The sequence below is a fragment of the Typopeltis vanoorti genome, chromosome 13 (genome assembly GCF_054136105.1).
Source record: "Typopeltis vanoorti isolate ZY-2024b chromosome 13, IOZ_Tvanoo_1.0, whole genome shotgun sequence".
In the NCBI taxonomy this organism is placed as follows: Eukaryota; Metazoa; Arthropoda; class Arachnida; order Uropygi; family Thelyphonidae; genus Typopeltis; species Typopeltis vanoorti.
The window spans coordinates 31,489,440-31,508,759 of NC_143561.1; the positions used below are offsets into that span (position 1 = coordinate 31,489,440).

Genomic DNA, 19,320 nt, shown 5'->3' on the forward strand with positions numbered 1-19,320 from the left:
TCGATCCATCCTAATGAGGGATTAAGTATATATATATATATATTTTATGACTGTAAATTCATGTGTGTGTGTGTGTGTTCACAAGGCCGGTTTGCCTGTTCTGAGTGATGAAAAACCCAAGTTTCTGGGTGAAAAAACCATCTACCTCCATATGATACTGGTTAATTCACCCTTAGTTGAAAGAGACAAGATAAAGGTTTCTCACTTCATAGATGATAATGGGATCCAGGTCTTTCCGACCCAAGGCTTCATCTATACTTTTGGTGTCGAGGCTAGCTGGTGAACGGACATGCTATCGGAGAGCTCCTGAGAGATTTGTGATTTTTGTTGATTTATTGATGTTTTGGATTCAATGTAATGGACTTAAGTGTGTAATTTTGGTATATTATTTGAGCTTTATTAGCATGGTTAGTGTACTAAAGTGTTTTATAACATAATCTATGTCGGGAAGTCGCCGTTAGATGAATTCGTAATGTGTAGTGTTCGTGCAAGCTCCAGATAAGATAAGTATCATTTTCAGTTATCGATACAAATTACTTAATATTGTGTAGTTTTATTTTGTTTGCCTTGCGTATTTTAGTGCGTCTGTTTTTGGTGTGTTATAACGTATAATTTGACAAAACACGTTGCAAATAAGTATGGCACATGTGCGAAGGAACATGGCGGCCAGTAATGAAGGTTCACCATCCTTATCAAAGAACGGTAGTATAAAAGAAATGAGTCAGTGTACTAGCTGTGAAATGTACGCTTTGCGGAGTGTGGTCGGAGTGTGGTTAGATGATAATAAAGGATTGAATGTGTGTAGAAAATGTAGGGAGAATGAGGAATTGAAGTGTATTTCGGATCGTGAGTGTGATATTTTTGTCAACCTTCAGAATGAAGGAAATAGGGATATGACAAGAAACGGCAAGGTTGTACATGAAAATTGTGAGAGTGTGAATGTAGAAAGTGTGAATGATAGTATAAATGGTTTCTCAGAGAATAAAAAAGATGAGATTGATGCATTGAGTGAGATCGCGTTGTTGAATAGTGCGATAGAAAGAGCAAAACAGCAGCTAGAGTGCATGAACAAAAGTAGACTGAATGAACCAACCAATAATAAAAGGTATGACAGGAAAAATAGACGTATGAATGTGAACATGAACAAAATGAAGGATAGAGTGCTGTATGGAGACTCGTTAGTATGAGGTGTGTTAATAGAGGATTTGACAAAATCGTACCAACCTGGTGCGACCATAAAGGACGTAACTGAGTCTATTAGAGAGCAAAAGGAAAGGGTGAAAGATATGATTATTGTGGCAGGTACAAATGATTTGAAAGGAGATAAAATGGAAATGATAGAAGACCTGAATGAATTGTTTGAGGTAGCAAAAGAAAAGAGTGAGAGAGTTAGAATGATTAGTCTTTTGCCACGGTATGACAGTGAAATGTTTAAAAGGAGGGCCATAATTGCGAATGACTTTATGCGTGGGTTATGTATGACGAGTGGTGTGGAATTTGTGGATGTGTGGAGTGAGTTTGATGGGCGAAAGGATCTATATAAGATGGATGGCTTGCATTTGAATGGTTACGGTGTAAGAAGACTTGAGAAAGTGTTGCTGAATGTAGTGGATGTGCAAATTCAGGGAAACTAGATTTGTTGGGGGGGGGGGGGGTAGAGATACAGTCCTTATGGAGACAGTTGAATGTAAGAATGAATATAATATGCCAGAGCAAATAAGGACAACAAATCTGAGTGGGATAGTTAATATAAGGCATCAAGGTAGGGTTGAGACTAATGGGGGTCTTAAATTCATTTACACTAATACTAGGAGTATTAGGAACAAGAAGGAAGAGTTTTGGGCCATGGTTGGCACTTCCAGACCACAGGTGATAGGTATTAGTGAAACATGGCTGACTGTGATGAGGCAGTTGAATGTAAGAATGAATATAATATGCCAGAGCAAATAAGGACAACAAATCTGAGTGGGATAGTTAATATAAGGCATCAAAGTAGGGTTGGGGCTAATGGGGGTCTTAAATTCATGTACACTAATACTAGGAGTATTAGGAACAAGAAGGAAGAGTTTTTGGCCATGGTTGGCACTTCCAGACCACAGGTTATAGGTATTAGTGAAACATGGCTGACTGTAGATGATATAACTAGTGGGATTGAATGTGATGGGTATAGTGTGTTCAGGAATGACAGAGAGAATAAAATGGGGGGAGGAGTATTGTTGATGATAGCTGATGAGCTCCAGCCAAGGAGAATAGAAGTTGAATTGCAGGATAGAGAAAAGAGCACATTTGAGGCCATTTGGTGTGAGATTGTGGCTAGCAGAACTAAATATACAATTGGGTGCTGCTATAGACCAGGTGATGGAAAAGATGGTGGTGACAGTATGCACAGGCAAATAGAAGAAATGGGTGGAAGGAGGGTGATTATTATGGGAGATTTCAACTATGGTCGCATTGATTGGAGTGAGGAGAGGACACGGAAGGAAGGAACTGGATTTTATGCGGTTATTAAGGGATAACTATCTGTGACAGCATGTAATGGAAAATACTAGGGGTCAGAGAGTGCTTGACCTAGTAATTACATCTGAGGATTTGGCTGTAACAAATATGACCACATTGCCACCAATCGGTGAGAGTGATCATAGGGTCTTAACTTGGGAGGTGGCTAAAGGTGTAGAATTTTCAATTAAGACAGGGTACATGTGGAATTATCGGGCTGGAAAGTATGACAAGCTTAGCAGTTTGATTGGTTCAGTGCCATGGCATGTACAACTGCAAGGACTAGAAGTTGATAGTGCATGGGAGGTAGTTAAGAAGTGCTTGCATGAAGCAATGGCTGACTGTATACCTAGAGTCCGAATAATAAATCAAGTAGGGGTTAAATGGATGAATAACACCATTAAGCTTGAGCTGCAAAAAAAGAAACAACTATGGAGGGAATTTAAGGAGAAGGGTGACCGGCAGGCACATGAACGGTATAAAGCGCAGGCCAGAAGGGTGACGAGTGTGGTAAGAAAAGCAAAAAAAGATTACGAAAGAACGTTGGCCATGCAGGCTAAAGAGAATCCTAAACAGTTTTTTAGATATGTAGCAAGTAAAAGGAAAAATGTACATGGCAGATTGATTTTAAAGAATGCCGATGGTAGGGAGGTAACTGAATCAGTTGAGATAGTTGAGTTACTGAGTGAGCACTTTGCAAGAGTATATCATCCAGGTGGTGACATTGCAGACACGAATAAACCAGTAGATTATACGGGAATTGTGGTTAATGAAGTGGAGGTGAGTAGTCTATTGCATAACCTCAATGTCAATACATCTGTGGAATTGGATGGTATACCAGCTCGTGTTGTACGAGAAGCAGCTAAAGAATTGTCAGTACCCTTGACCATTTTGTTTAATTTGAGTCTCGGGTCTGGGTTAGTCCCGAGAGGGTGGAAAGAGGGGAAAATAGTTCCACTGCATAAAGGTGGTTTCAAGACTGCTGTTGTAAATTACCGACCGATTAGCATATCAGGAATCATTGTCAAGGTCTTAGAGAAATTAGTCAAGAAAAGAATACATGATTGGATAGATGAAAATGGGATATTGTATGGGGGACAACATGGTTTTGTGAAGGATAGATCATGCCTCAGTAACTTGCTCACGTTTTATAACACAGTGACGGCTGAACTGGATAGGGGTAATGGCTTTACAGAGATACTACTGGACCTTGCCAAGGCCTTTGATAGGATACCACATGGAATCCTAATCAGTAAACTGGAGCAGATGGGTATAAATATAGGGTTGGTGAAATGGATAGGAGGGTTGTTGAAGGATAGATATCAAAGAGTGGTTTATTCAGGAGTGAAGTCTAAAAGACGTCTTGTGACTAGTGGAGTGCCACAGGGCTCTGTTCTTGGACCACTGCTTTTCAATTTGTTCATCAATGATATTGGAAAGGATCTGAGAGGAAGTGTTCACTTGTTTGCTGATGATGCAAAGTTGGGTAGAGCAATTGTGAGTGCACAAGATGTCAAAATTTTACAGGATGATTTGGATAGTTTGGAAGACTGGGCTAGGAAAATTGGATGTCAATTTAATGTGGCAAAGTGTAAAGTTATGCACTCTGGGGTGAAAAGAATAGCAGCAGTATATCACATTGGTGGAACCATACTCCAGGAGATTGATGAAGCCAGGGATTTGGGAGTGTCGGTGGAGAGGGAGTTGAAGTTTAGGGGACACATTGCAAAAGTAACTAAAACAGCTCACCAAATCACATGGCTTCTGAAAAATACTTTAACATGCAGAGACAAACAAGTTGTTGTTCCTCTGTATCGAGCCTTGATAAGACCCCATCTGGACTTCTGTGCCCAGTTATGGGCACCAGGGTTTCTTCGTGATGGGGGAGGAAGTGGAGAGGGTCCAGAGACGAGTGACCACAGATGATAGCAGGTCTGTGGAATGAACCTTATGAGAATAGGTTGAAGATTTGTGGGTTGCAGAAATTGGACGATAGGCGAAGGAGGGGTGATATGATTGAGACATTCAAATTACTGAAGGGTTTTTATAAGATTGATCCAGAAGATATTTTTGAAAATATGACTGGTGGTGGTGGGAGGACTAGGGGCCATGCATGGAAGCTGGGCAAGAGCGTGGTTGACAAGGGTGTTAGAGCTAGGTTCTTTACTTGGAGAGTGGTGAATGAGTGGAATAAGCTTCCAGAGTCTGTTGTGGGTGCTACGACCGTGAATGAGTTCAAGGCAAGGTATGATAGATACTGTGTGAATGTTGAATAGTTGTTCTTGACATGATGTTAGGGCCTCCCTCGATGAGTCTGTCGACTCCTTGGAGTTTCCCGGAACAATAATAATAATAATAATAATAATAATAATACTGACTGAGCTACAGAGGCCCTAAATTTTGATTACGACTTCATGTTGTAAAAATGGATGACTTAAGTACATTTTACAATATTCTTATATTAATAAATCAAATATAAATTAAAAAAAAAAAAACTGACATCATACCAGTTCTTACCTACCTTATTATTATCATCATCATCATCATCAAATTCTTGATATATACCCTGAATGGATGTACAGGATATGATAGTTCTACATGAAAAATTTACATAATTACTAACTTCCTATCGACAATTTTACTCCAATATTATCAGGTCTTATATTTCTGTCTTCTAAGGCACTTTTTACGGTATCAATCCACCTATATCTTGGTCTTCCTCTGGGTCTTTTTCCTGCCAACCTGGCAGAGAATACTTGTTTTGCTAATCTTTCCTCTCCCGTTCTGCTTAAGTCACCATACCATCTGAGATTAGCTCTGCTAATGCATTGCTGGATGCTGACAATATCAATTTCTTTCCTAATATCCCCATTTTTAATATGATATTGCCATTGATGCCATCTGTTCATGCCCCTAATCTTTCTCAGGACTCTCATATCTGCGATCTCTAGTCTTTGGTCAAGTGTTTTACTTCTAACCCAGCTCTCAGATCCATAAGTTAAAAATGGTTTAAACACTGTCTTGTATACAGCTAATTTAGTGTTTTGGCTAATTTCTCTCTTATTCCATATAAATTTATTCAGTTGACTTCCTACCATACCAGCTTTGTTGATTCTGTTGTCTATTTCTATATTTAACTTACCATCATCACTAAAAATCGTGCCTAAGTAGCTGAAATGTTTTACTTGATCTATTAGATCTCCATTCACTCATTCTATTTTCATTGTCTTTGTCTTTTTAATGCTGATCTTCATACCATATCTATTACAACAGTTATCCAATTTAGTCAGGGAATCTTGCAGACTTATAGCAGATTTATTTTGAAGTATAACATCATCCTCATAAAGCAAATAGCTGAGATTAACACTTCCAATTTTGATATCAGTTTGATATCCAATTTTAATACCACTTTTCTTCATAATGTGATCCATATAGATAATGTACATCCTTGTCTGACACCAGATTTAACATTAAACCATCTTCCTGTACTTCCTTCAATTCTAACTGCTGACTTACAACTCAAATAAAGACTAAGTATTGCTTGATATAATGCCCAATTAACACCATATAACTGTAGCATTTGGAATAGTTTCTCTCTTGGCACCTTGTCATATGCCTTTTCCAGATCTACATGTTCATCTACAGAGTTGTCTTGGTGTTGCACCACCTTAGCTGGGCCCGGCTCCCACTGACGAGACCTCAATAAAGGTCAAAACCAGTATGGGTAGTGGCCCTTGCCTTAATGCATAGCATTAGACATATCCGCAAGGAGATGTGCTATGCGTTATGAGAGATACTGAGATAGTGGTGATGATAGCTTTCTCCACCTTTGCCTTGCTGTTGCACCACTTTAGCTCAGTCCTGAAGATACTTTCAGGTGCAAACTTTGTTTGCTCACACTTGGATAAATGATAAAACTAAACTTATTAAATACAGAGCTTTGTTATATTCCCATTATTTCTCAACTATCTGTCGTAAAGTAAAAATCTGATTCTGACATCCTGAATCCCTTGGCCTGAATCCAAGTTGTTCTTCACGAAGCTTCTCTTCCACAATCCTTCTCAAGTATACTTGCATATATCTTATCAGGAACACTCAGTAATGAAATGATTCTGTAATTCTCACATTCAGTTTTATTTCCCTTTTTATATATGAGTACTATGAGAGCTCTACTCCAATCATCTGGAATTCGTCCCTCTGTTCAGGCCTTCTGAACTATGCAGTGCTGCCATTGTACGACTTTTTACCTCTATACTTGAGCATTTCTGGGCGAATATCATCTACTCCTCCTGCCTTTCCACATTTAAAGCCTTTGATGGTTTTTTCTACTTCAAGTATGGATATGTATTTCTGAATGCATGAGCAGTGTATTTTACCACTCTGCTGTCATCACTGCTTGTTTCATTTACTCCATACTTCAAGGATATCTTTTTCTACTGTTTTCATGTCACCTTTATCATCTCTAATTCCTTTTACAGCACTCTTTCCTCCGTTTCTGAGCTTCTTCTACAACCTTCAGAATATATTGCCACCTTCTTGATATTTATTTTCTATGTTCTTGTCAAAGTCCTCTGATGACTTTTATTTAGCCAGTTTTACACAGTGTTTAGCTTTCTTATATTTGTCTCTGTATTCTCTAAGAGCACAAGCTGACATATTTGCCAGGAACTTTTGATATGCTTTCTTCTTTCCTTTACTGCCTCTTTAACTTCCTGTGTCAGCAGGAAGTTCTGATTTTTCTATCCTCGCACACAACCTCACCACATGCCTCTCTGGCTGAATCAATTAATGTTTTCTTCAGGGCTTGCCACTGAATCTCCAAGGTTTGGTTCCTCCTCTCAAACTCTTTCATTTTTTCTTGAATAATATTTGTGTATTTTAGTCTACAGTTCACATCTGAGAGCTGCTCAACTTTTATTCTCTTTAAAACTTTCTTACATGTTATTCTTTTCTATATGAAATTCAATTTTATCCTGCTCAAGACTAAATAGTGTTCACTTCCAATTTCAAATCATCTGTACACTCTGGTGTCTTGCACCAGTGGGAAAACATCACTATCAACAATAACATAGTCAATGAGACTTTTCTTATTCCTTGCCTCTTCTCTCCATGTGAATTTGTGCACCTTTTTATGTTGGAACATTGTGTTAGTAATAACCAGTCCATGTCCTGAGCAGAAATCCAACAGGTATTTGCTATTATTATTAGCTTTGCTCTTTTCTCCACATTTTCCCAAAATATTTTTGTATGTCTGACAATCATTTCCTACTCTGCTATTTAGATTCCCAACAAGGAACAACTTTTTCTTTTTCATTGTGTCAGTTGCTTTCTCTAAAGCCTCAGAAAATTCCTCCACTTCTACCTTTGTAGAATCTTTTGTGGGACCATAGGCACAAATAAGTCTCATTATCCAGTTCCCCATTCTCATATTTGCCCATATCACTCTACTTGAGACTGCTTGCCATTCAAGAAGATTAGCCTCGTATTTAGTGTTGAATACTGTGGCTACTCCTTCTTTTTCTTGATTGTCATTGCCTGAATATAACATTTTGCATTTATTGCTCAGAAAGATCTCACCAGTTTTTGTCTTGTTTGTTTCAGTGACCCCTATTATGTCGATCTGGTACTTATCCAACTCCTCAGCTAGCTGCATTTCTTTGCCATTCAGGATTATTATTATTTGAGACCTCCAGTGTGTCAAGAACTCATTGAGAGAGGCTATAAATCACTCAAACCAGCTGTCATACTTTCCCTTAAATTCATTCACACAGATGCATTCAGTGCTCCTGAAGGGAATCTATTTCACTCACTCACTGCTCTGTGTGAGAGAAAAATCTAGCTCTTACCACTTTCTTGACTGTAAACAAACTTATCTTCCATGGATGCCAATGTGTTCTCTCTCCACCTTCCATATAATGAAAAATTTCATCAGACAATATCCTATGACACCCATTCAGAAGTTTATAAACCTGTATCATATTACCCCCCGCCCCTCTTTCTCCTGTTATTTATTTATTCGTATCAGAGTCTGTAATTCATATACTCACAATCTGTCCTCATAATCTAAATCCCATATTCTGGATATAATCTTTGTAACGTTGGAACCTGGGAGACTAAATCTGTACCCAGTAATCCAACTATGGTGTTATCGTGGCCCTTATAAAGAGGCAAAATGTTGCCACGTTGAAGGTTTGCTTCAACATGGCAACTTTTGCTATGTGACCTTTGAACTTCAAATTCCTGTCCACCATTATGCCAAGATCCCTAGCCTCATCAGTTTCTTGTAGCATAACCCTACTAGTATAATATGCCTCTGGCAATCTCATCACACCAAGTGCATAACTTTACACTTACTAACATTAAACTGATAGGCATTTTCTTTTGTTCAAATTTCTGGCCTATTCAAATCATTTTGTAAGTGCTGGATATCAGTTCCATCCCTGATTGGCCTGCCTATCTTTGCATCATTGGCAAACAGTTGCATATCTTTTGCTAGACCCTTTCTAATGTCATTAAGCTATAGATTGAACAAGATCGGCCCAAGGACTGAACCCTGAAGTACACCACCAGTCAGCTTAAATCTGGCAGATTCACACCCACTGTATATCACTTTTTGATATCTGTCTGTCAACCATCCACTGATCCAAGTCAAGAGTTTATATTCCAATCCTATATTCCCCAGTTTATAAAATATCCTTTCATGTGGTATTCTATCAAATGCCTTAGCAAAATCCAACATTCTCATAATGTATGCCTTCCCTTTATCCAACTCAGCTGTAACATTGCTATAAAATATGAGCAAATTGCTAAAATATGACCTTCTTTTAGCAAACCCTTGGCTGCTCCTTACAGAGAATAGCATATTTGTCTACCCATTTCTGTATGCGAGTTCTTACCAACTTCTCTAAAATTTTCACTATCACACCAGTTATACTGAAATGTCAGTAGTTAGACATCAGTTTTTGCACTACTCTTGTGCAATGGAACTATCATACATTCCTTCCAATTCCTGTAGTATCATTTTTGAGCTGAGACGCAAGTTATACAAATATGTGAAAGGCCTAGCCAATTTAGCCGAACATTCCTTTAGCAAACATGCTGATATTCTATCTCTGTTGACAAATTCTTATCCAGATTATGCAACAGCTCTTCAGCCTAATTTTCATGCACCTCCGATTCTTCATCCACTGTAGCAGTAGCACTGTGCGCTATGTTAAACACACCTGGTTGATATATCTTAGCAAAGTGAGCACTCATTAATTGAACAATCTCATTAGCTTCTGACACTGGAGTACCATTTGCAATCAGTAAAGTTATTCTTTCACATGCATTCTTTCTTTTGCTTGTGGCATAACAGGAAAATTCTTTTGGATTTCCTTTAGCCTGCGTAGCCAATTTATTTTCATACTTCATGCTTTTCATATTCTTCCTGTTGTTTAATACGGTTGTGTATCCATTTCACTCCCAACCTATTTATTCTTTAAACACTAGGGATACATGCAGATACACTCTCATTTAAGCACTTTTTCAAAGATTCTCATGCATTGCTGTCATTTTCCCATTCAGTACCTGATACCCCTTGGACCAAAGATAGTATTGTCTTAAGTTAATCATAATTTACGTTTGTAGTTCAGCATGTAACCTGCTCTAATGGGAAAATCAATACAATTAGATACTTCCCAAGAAAGAACAACATGATTAACTGTTACCAACCAATGTAAAATAGTCATATTTTTAACAGAGACCTCTTCTGATGCTGAGAACAGATCTAACACTCTTTGATCTTGAGTTCCTTCTTTCAGATGCTGCTTGAGAAATTTGTCTCACACCAATTCAATAAATTCCTCTTCATTCTTATCTTGAGATTTCTCTTCTATCCAATCAATGTTTGGATAATTATTCACCCATAGTGATCACTCGTTTTGTACCCATAAGGCTAAATTGGCACTGCAGTTCTTCATTCTCTGCAACTGAGCCTCCAGGTCTGTAGCAACACCCCACTATATATTTCATTCTCTCAGCCTCCACTTCACATCAGATAGCCTTGAACTCATTGTTACCATCATTATTTTCTTGTGTTTCTATAATAACTAGCCTTAAGTCATCTGATATCATTAATAGTATTCCCCTCTCCTATCTCCTCTGTCATTTCTAAAAGCAGTATACCCATCACACTTGATCCCAGTTACCATATTTGATTCTGATAGCCAGGTTTCACTAATGCCAACAGTCTTATGCCACATCGTATTCAGTGAAGCAACGAACTCAACCCCTTTGTTTCTCACCTGGCATTTGTGTATAGACAACACATTACCACCTAACCTATTCTTATAATCAGATATGCAATCTATTTGGCCTTGTCATACTTTCTCTTTTCCCTCTCCAGACATAACCAAAAGATCCCATCCCAATTTGTATATTTCCACCCCTTTGCAAGATGCATAACCATCTTCGAAGCCATTCATATTTTTACCATGTTTGCATATCAAAGCTGAACTTTCACAACCCACATTTTTCCCATTCCTCCCTTGATGATTTTGTTTCCCTGACTCTGCATTAGGTCTCATCCCAATAAGCATTTTCCCAAGTGTTGATGCAAATGAATTCAAGTCCCTCTTATACAGATCTTTTCTGCCATCGAACACAATCTACACATCTAAAAACTCACATTCATATCTTTTACACAGCCTGCACATGGAATAATTTATTATCATTACCCTTCTTCTTAATTCGGTACTGTCATATCTGGGTAGCAAATCTGCAGTTTTTATTCTCTCACATTTCTTTCCTGCTTCTTCTAACAGACCTATCATATCCTCTCTCATACTATATTTGTTACTACTTAAATTATTAGTTCCTACAAGAATTACCATCTCTTTTATTTTTCTTTTCTGTTTTTCAGTTACGTTTCTAGTATCTTTAATTTTTGCTCCCAGGAAACTAGAAGTAGAAGCTTTGGGTTTAATCAAGAGCTCATTGCTCACAGTCTTCTGTGTAAATATTAGCTATTGGAGTAAAGTGGTGAGCACATGGCTGGTACGTACCTTCTTTTTGTAGGTAAAAATTATTTTGCCACACAAAATAACTGGAGCAAAGTACGTGGGCAAAGAGGGCTGTGATATCAGGCAGAAATATGTTTTGTAAGAGTAGAATAGTATCATTGATAGGGACATTAGTGAAAAGGACAGTTACGTCAAAGCTGACTAATTAATCTTTATCATGGAGTGTGATTTTTTAATATTGTTTATGAAGTGTGTAATTTTTTTACGTAGGAGGGGAATGACCTCCTACATAATGGGAAATATATGGGAAAGTTACATAATATTAATAATATTTATCAGAACTCCTTTACTTTGACTGCTAATTTCTTGGCTAAGCGATAATTAGGCCTGTCGATTCCTTCATCTATCAGTCATAGAGGCATGTTTTGTGTATTTCTGGCAGGCCGTAAATTCTGGGAGCACTGGCGTAATGTGATATAAGTTTTTTGGTTGTTTCCTCTGGCCATGTGATCACCAATTTGATTAATTCTGTTGTTTTCTTCATGATACAGTTTGCAGGGATGTAATTCACTTTTTTAGGTGTGTGTTGTGGTTGGACACTCAGGGGCTACCCTAAGTGTCGAGTCTTCAAAATTCGAGTCATCAGAATTGAAGGAGAACCGGCCTACCAGTCCGGAACAGGAGGATTGGGCACCGTAGGTGCCAGGGAGTGGTAGTCCCCCCCCCCCAGTACTATATATATATATATATATATATATATATATATATATATATATATATATATATATATATATATACTATCCACAATGACATTCGTTTAGATGTGGCCAACATCGTAATCCATTCTAAGCCTCCCAAAAATAATATTTGACATAAAGAAATCATTGCTCTAAAAGAGCTACAGAATAGTAACCACATTATCATAACCAAAGCAGACAAAGGAAACGCAATGATGGTGATGGATTCAACAGAATATGAAAGCAAAATGTACACACACACACACACACACACACACACATGCACACAACATACCAAATTATAGTTTGGGATCCCACCACCTCGCAAAAGAATAAGGTGTGCAAATTATTAAACAAAGTCCCTTCTGGCCAAAAGAAACAGTTAACAAACTTAAGCCCTTCCACTTTAAAACACCCAAGATATATGGAGCACCAAAAATTCACAAACAAGGTGCACCCTTATGCCATATTGTGATACCCCCCTTTCTTCCCCTTAGCTAACTTCTATATAGAACGCTTGGAAAAGCTAGCTATCCTCAAATACAGCCACTCTCAAATCAAGGCTGGCTACGTTATGTTGATGATGTGCTTGCTATTTGACCACATGGCCCAGACACATTGGATACATTCTTAGTACATTTAATTAAACAGCCAACACCCAAAAATCCACTTTACAATGGAACTGGAAGCTAATGACTGTCTGCCCTTCCTAGATACACTAATCACACGTCTTCCATATGGCTTCTTATCATTCTCGATTTATAGAAAACCCACACACAAAACCACACAAGGAGCTATTTACAGAAACAATCACACCATCATCTATCTCAACAATGTGGTATCCTAAAAACACTAACTCAGAGCTAGAGCGATTTGTTCCAGTAACATTGCTCTCAATGCTGAACTCACTCACATCACACCTTCTTGGGCAATGGCTATAATCCCCATAAGATAGACAAAATACTAAATGCTCCCCAGAAATCCCCCCACCACTGTCTACCACAGAAGACTACAACAAAACTATCACCATCCCATACATTAAAAGCACATCTAAAAAGATATCTAGAATGGTTAACAAACATCAGCTACGCACCGTATTTAAACATATGTGAAATTGGTAACTCTCATCCGTTCACCCAAGGATAGAATCTCTCCTTTATCACATCCAGGAATCTATGAAGTGCCCTGCTCATGTGATTAATCTTACTATGGACAGACAGGAAGAACTCTGGACATCTGCCTCTGTGAACATAAAAAATACATCCGGCACTTCCGCTATAATATCAGGTCTAGCAGATCATTTAGATCATTTAGCACACAGGATCAACTCTCATCTCTTCTATTGAATCCAGGAACAGCCTCAGAGAGGTTGTTCCTGGAATCAATAGAAGCCTTGAAACATACTCCAAACTTCAACAGGTATGGCTGTATAAATTTGGCAAAGATTTGGGAGACAATCATCTTAAGACCAAATTAATACCTGCTTTCTCTTTCAATTTTTTATTTTATTTTTTGTTATTTTTATTATTATTATTATTATTATATTTATATTTATTTTTTTATTTTATTTTATTTTTTCCCCCTCAACATAGATGGCATCTAATTAGGACTTCAGTCTTTGTGTTGTACATTAAAATTGTTCAAACTAGTCCCATTGTTATACCAGATTGTTGTTATCTTGCATACTATGACAAACTAGTTTTGTGCTCTGAAGATGCAGGATAGAATACCAGCAAAATATCAGCAATAAGTTAATAAATAGTCATTTTCTTATCAGTCAGTGTTCTCATCTATACCGTTAAAATTAATCAACACTTTAACAAACCCATGTTGACAACCACAGAGAATACTGCTCTTATGAACTCATTTCTGGATCCTACTTCTCACCAATCTAGTAACTTTACAACAACTGGAGATATACAGATTGGCCTATAATTTGTAGCCATAGCCTTATCACTACCTTTATGCAGTGGAACAATTTTACCTTCTTTCCACTCCTTTGGAACCTGTGCTGTTGTGAGACTTTAAACAGGTATGCCAATGCTACTGCTAATTCCCTGGAACATTCCCTTAAGACACATGGTGATATGTAATCAAATGCTATTGCCTTATCAACATCAGGGTTTATTTATTTCCTCAAGTATCTCCTGCTCACTCACAATTACACCATCTTCTCCTAATGTCCTCTACATTTAAGTTGCTCATAATTCCACTCTGATGAGGTTGAAACAACCTTATAAATTGATCAGTGAATACCTCAGCAATGTTTTCTGCAGCAGTTACTATTCTACTATCGATCATATCAGCTGAGATTACATTTACTTAAACATTCCTGAATGTTAACAGTGGCAAGTTCTTTTCTAATATACTCATTTTAAATATAGTACTGCTATTGATGCCATTTGTTCGCTCCACCAATCTTTCTCAGACCTCTCATATCTTTGGTCTCAAGTCATTGAGTGTTTTATTTCTAACCCAGCTCTCAGATCCATAAATTTAAATTGGTTAGAAAATTGTATATAGGTTTGTATACAGCTAATTTAGTGTTTTGATTAATTTCTTTCTTATCCCATGTAAATTTATTCAGCTGACTTCCTACCATACTGGCTTTACTGATTCTGTTTTCTGTTTCCATAGTTAATTTGCCATTTTCACTAAAAATTGTGTCTAAATGTGAAATGTTTTACTTGTTCTAGAAGTTCTCCATCAAGGATACAGTTGACATTTTCCATGTTTCTGCCTATTTACATTGTGTTTGTCCATTTGTTGCTTATTTTCATACCAAATTTATTACAACAATTATTCAATGTCATCAAGGAATCTTGCAGATTTGTACTGGATTTATTCAAAAGTATAACATCATCTGCATAAAGTAAAGAGTTAAGATTAACATTACCAATTTTGATATCAGATTTAATACCACTTTCCTTCATAATGTAATCCAAATATATAATGAATAACAGTGGAGATAATATGTACCATTTTCACACATCTGATTTAATATCAAGCCCATCTTTCTCTCTACCTCCTTCAATTCTAACTGCTGACTTAATGCTTAAACAGAGACTATGTATTGCTCAATATAAGGTTCCATTTATTATTATTATTATTATTGCATAGCCTCTTTATGGAGTCCTTAAACTCATCATGGAAGACCCAAACTATGAACACAATATCTGTCATACCTCTCCTGGAAATCATTAATAGACAAAGCACTCACAACCGACTCATGCAACCCATTCCATTCTTTCACCACTCTCCAAGCAATAAATCTGGCTCTCACTCCCTTGCTAACCATACTCTTACTCGACTTCCAGGGAACACATTTTTTCTTTCCTCTCTAGCCAGTTGCTGAAACAAGTGCATATAAAATCCTTTAAGTAGCTTGAATGTTTCTATTATATCATTCCTCCCCCCTCCTCTCCCCCCCTTTTTTTTTTTTCACTTATCAAACCAAATTTTACAATCCACACACACTCAATCTATCCTCATAAGAGTATTCCACAAACCACTTACCATCTTTTTCATTTGCCTCTGGATACTCTCAACCACTTCCTTATCCCCAAGATATCCAGGTTACCAGACTTGAGCACAGTAATCCAGATGTGGTCGTATCAAGGCTTTATAAAGAGGAATGATAATTCCCTTATTTTTGCTTAGTGCATTCTTCAGTAACTAGGTAATCCTGTGAGCTACCCTCTTTACACCATATAACTGTAGTGTTTTAAAGAGCCTTACTGCTGTGTCATATGCATTTTCGAGATCTACAAAACTTAAATACAAATCCATGTTGTATTCCCAAAATTTCTCAACTATTTGTTTTAAAGTGAAAATCTGATCCTGACAACTGCTATTTAACTGGAATCCAACTTGTTCTTCATCTTTCCCTTCTGCAATCCTTCTTAACCATTTCTGAAAGTATACTTGCAAAATTCTTCCCAGGAACATTCAGTAGGGAAATACCTGTAATTTTCCCTTTGAGTTTATTTCCCTTTTTCAGATGGGTACTATGAGAGCTCTACTTCAATCATCCTGAATTCAACCCTCTGACCAGGCATTCTGATTTATGCAGTACAGCCACCATAAAACTTTTATATCTACGTATTTCAGCATTTGTGGTTGGATTTCATCTACTTTAGCTGCTTTTCCACATTTCAGGTTTTTAATGGCTTTTTATGTTTCGTTTTTTTCTTGAATTATGAATATGTATTCCTGATTGCATTCCTGTTTAGTGTTTTTTACCACCATGCTGACACTGCTTGTTTTATTTAGCAATCTTTTTCTATAGCCTCCAGATAATTTGCCACTTTCCTGATATTTATTTTCTGTGTTTTTACCAAAATATTTCCATTACTTTTGTTTGGCTACTTTTACACTTTCTTACATTTTTCTCTGTATTCTCTATGAACACAAGCTGATTTACTCTCCCAGGAACTTTTGATATGCTTTCTTCTTTTCCTTCACTGCTTCTTCACTTTTTCTTAACTTCCTGAGTCCACCATGGAGTTCTGATTTTGCTGTCTTTGTAGATTACACCACAACATGCTTCTCTATCTGAATCAATGTTTTCTTCAAACTTTGCTACTGAATCTCCATCGTTTAGTTTTTGTTTTCAATCTCTTTCAATTCCTCTTGAATAATGGTTGTGTATTTAGTTGACAACTCACATCTGAAAGCTGCACAACTTTGATTCGTTTTAAAACTTTACACACTCTTCTTTTCAATATGAAATTCAATTTTATCCTGCTCAAAACTAAACAGTGATCACTTCGAACTTCCAATCCTCTATATACTTGTGTCCTGATTCAGTGGGAAAACACCACTATCACCTATAACATAGTCTTTGAGACTTTTTTTCTCTTGCATCTTTCTCCCCCATGTGAATTTGTGGAGCATGGTGTCAGTAATAACTAGTGTGTGTCCTTAACATCAGCAGGTATCTACTATTGTTATTAGCTTTGCTCTTTTCACCAAATTTTCCCAAAACATTTCTATATGTCTGGTAATCATTTCCTACTTTGCTGTTAAAATCATCAGCAAGAACCAACTTTTCCTTTTTTTGTTGTGTCAACTTCCTTTTCTAATGCCTTAAAAAATTCCTCCATTTCTTCCTTAGTAGAATCTTCAGTGGGATCATAGGCACAAATCAGATCTTATATTTTTATCTTCTAAGGCACTTTTTACTGTATCAATCCACCTATATCTTTGGTCTTCCTTTCGGTCTTTTTTCCTGCCAACCTGCAGTGAACACTTGTTTTGCTAATCTTTCCTCTCTCATTCTGTTTAAGTGATCATAACACCTGAGATTAGCTCTGCTAACACATTCCTGGTTGCTAACAATGTCAAGCTCTTTCCTAATATCCTCATTTTTAATATGATATTGCCATTGATGTCATCTGTTCATGTCCTTAATCTTTCTCAGTGCTCTCATATCTGCAGTCTCTAGTCTTTGGTCAAGTTTTTTATTTCTAACCCATTTCTCAGATCCATAAGTTAAAAATTGGTTTCAACACCATCTTGTATACAGCTAATTTAGTGTTTTGACTAATTTCTCTCTTATTCCATATAAATTTATTCAGTTGACTTCCTACCATACCAGCTTTGTTGATTCTGTTGTCTATTTCCATATTTAATTTACCATCTTCACTAAAAATCATGCCTAAGTAGTTGAAATGTTTTACTTGTTCCACAGGTTCTCCAATTCACAACAGTTGATATTTTCAATGCTTGTGCCTATTTTCATTGTCTTTGTCTTATTGCTGACCTTCATATCCTGAGATACCATGATATCATTTTATGCTCAGTTCTTTTCTTTTTAGGATTGAACATATTCATGTTGAAAATTCTTTATTTTAAAGCACAGAATTTTATAAATGAATTGGATATACTCTTATATATAAATAAAATGCCAAACAAATTTTGTCACTTAGTTATTTGGTAGTTTCATCAGTTATAGCGAAATGGCACAAATAATGAAACAAATGCTAAGAATATTGAGATACAATGATACTCAAAAGAATTTTTAATAAAATAGTATAGAAAATATTGAATTTTCTACATGAAGTGTAGAAAATTCAAGTCTCATGTTGAAGTGTTATATTTGATGTCATTTCTTTTATTGTCATCTAGTGATTATTGAAGAGTTATCAATCATGTGCATAAATGATTTGGTTTTAATGGAAAAAAGATAGTAATGTGTAGAATATAACTTTAATCATGCTACTTAATAATAAACTTTTTATTCATTATGGGAGATTATAGGGATGATTGACAAAGCATGAATACCTGTAATTTACTCAGGACAATTTATTTCATTCAAATTTTAAATAAGAATTTTGCTTAAGAAAACGTTCTCATTATTCAGTAATGCATTTGTGTTTCTTTTTCTAGGGCAAAGATTGTAAAGATTTCTTTTAAAAGAAAACAATTTTTTATACAGTTAAGAAGAGAAGGGGCAAGTATTGTATTATACATAACAGTATTTATAATTTAGTTTTTGATGTAATTCTATTTGCATATTGCAAACTTTGTTTAATTTGGCAGATATAAAGTCTCAAACTAAGTAATTGTACTAATTTCATCATTTGTTCCCTTTATTTCATTATTTAAAATTTCCAATACATATCTTCTATAATAAAAGCAACAAACAGATAATATATCTGGGATAAAATCTGGAAAATGAAGGGCAGATATATATATACTACCTGCCTTTTCAATCCTTGAACATAGTGGATGTACAGTTACCAACTCAGTAGCAATCATTGATACTGTTTGGAGTATTTATATTTTTGCCAATATCAGCAGTATCTTATCTCCTGAAGTTCCTTGTTCAGAAATGTCAAACAGAAAAACAAAAAGTTTTGTTCGCTTCAAGTAGTACTGAAGAATACGGTGGACTGTTCATAAAACAAAAAATGAAAGCTCCTTGCTTAAATGTTGCCGACTGCTTTTGGACAAGATAACAGCATCCGTTATGAGATGATCAAGGTTGTCACCTGCCATGAATCAACTGCTGTATCCATTTGACAGAATTTTTTGTGAAGATCTTTTCACTTACGTGGCAAAAAGAGATTATTATTAGCTTT

At 36.5% G+C, this 19,320-nt stretch overlaps 1 protein-coding gene across 1 annotated transcript in view; it reads left to right on the top strand.

Annotated features, from left to right (window-relative positions):
- Ptpmeg (protein tyrosine phosphatase Meg) overlaps window positions 1-19,320 on the top strand; it is a 558,329-nt gene that overhangs the window by 195,362 nt on the left and 343,647 nt on the right. The window contains exon 10 of the mRNA XM_090403197.1: window positions 18,626-18,689. Coding sequence (XP_090259323.1) covers window positions 18,626-18,689 — 64 coding nt within the window. The remainder of the gene's footprint in view (window positions 1-18,625; window positions 18,690-19,320) is intronic.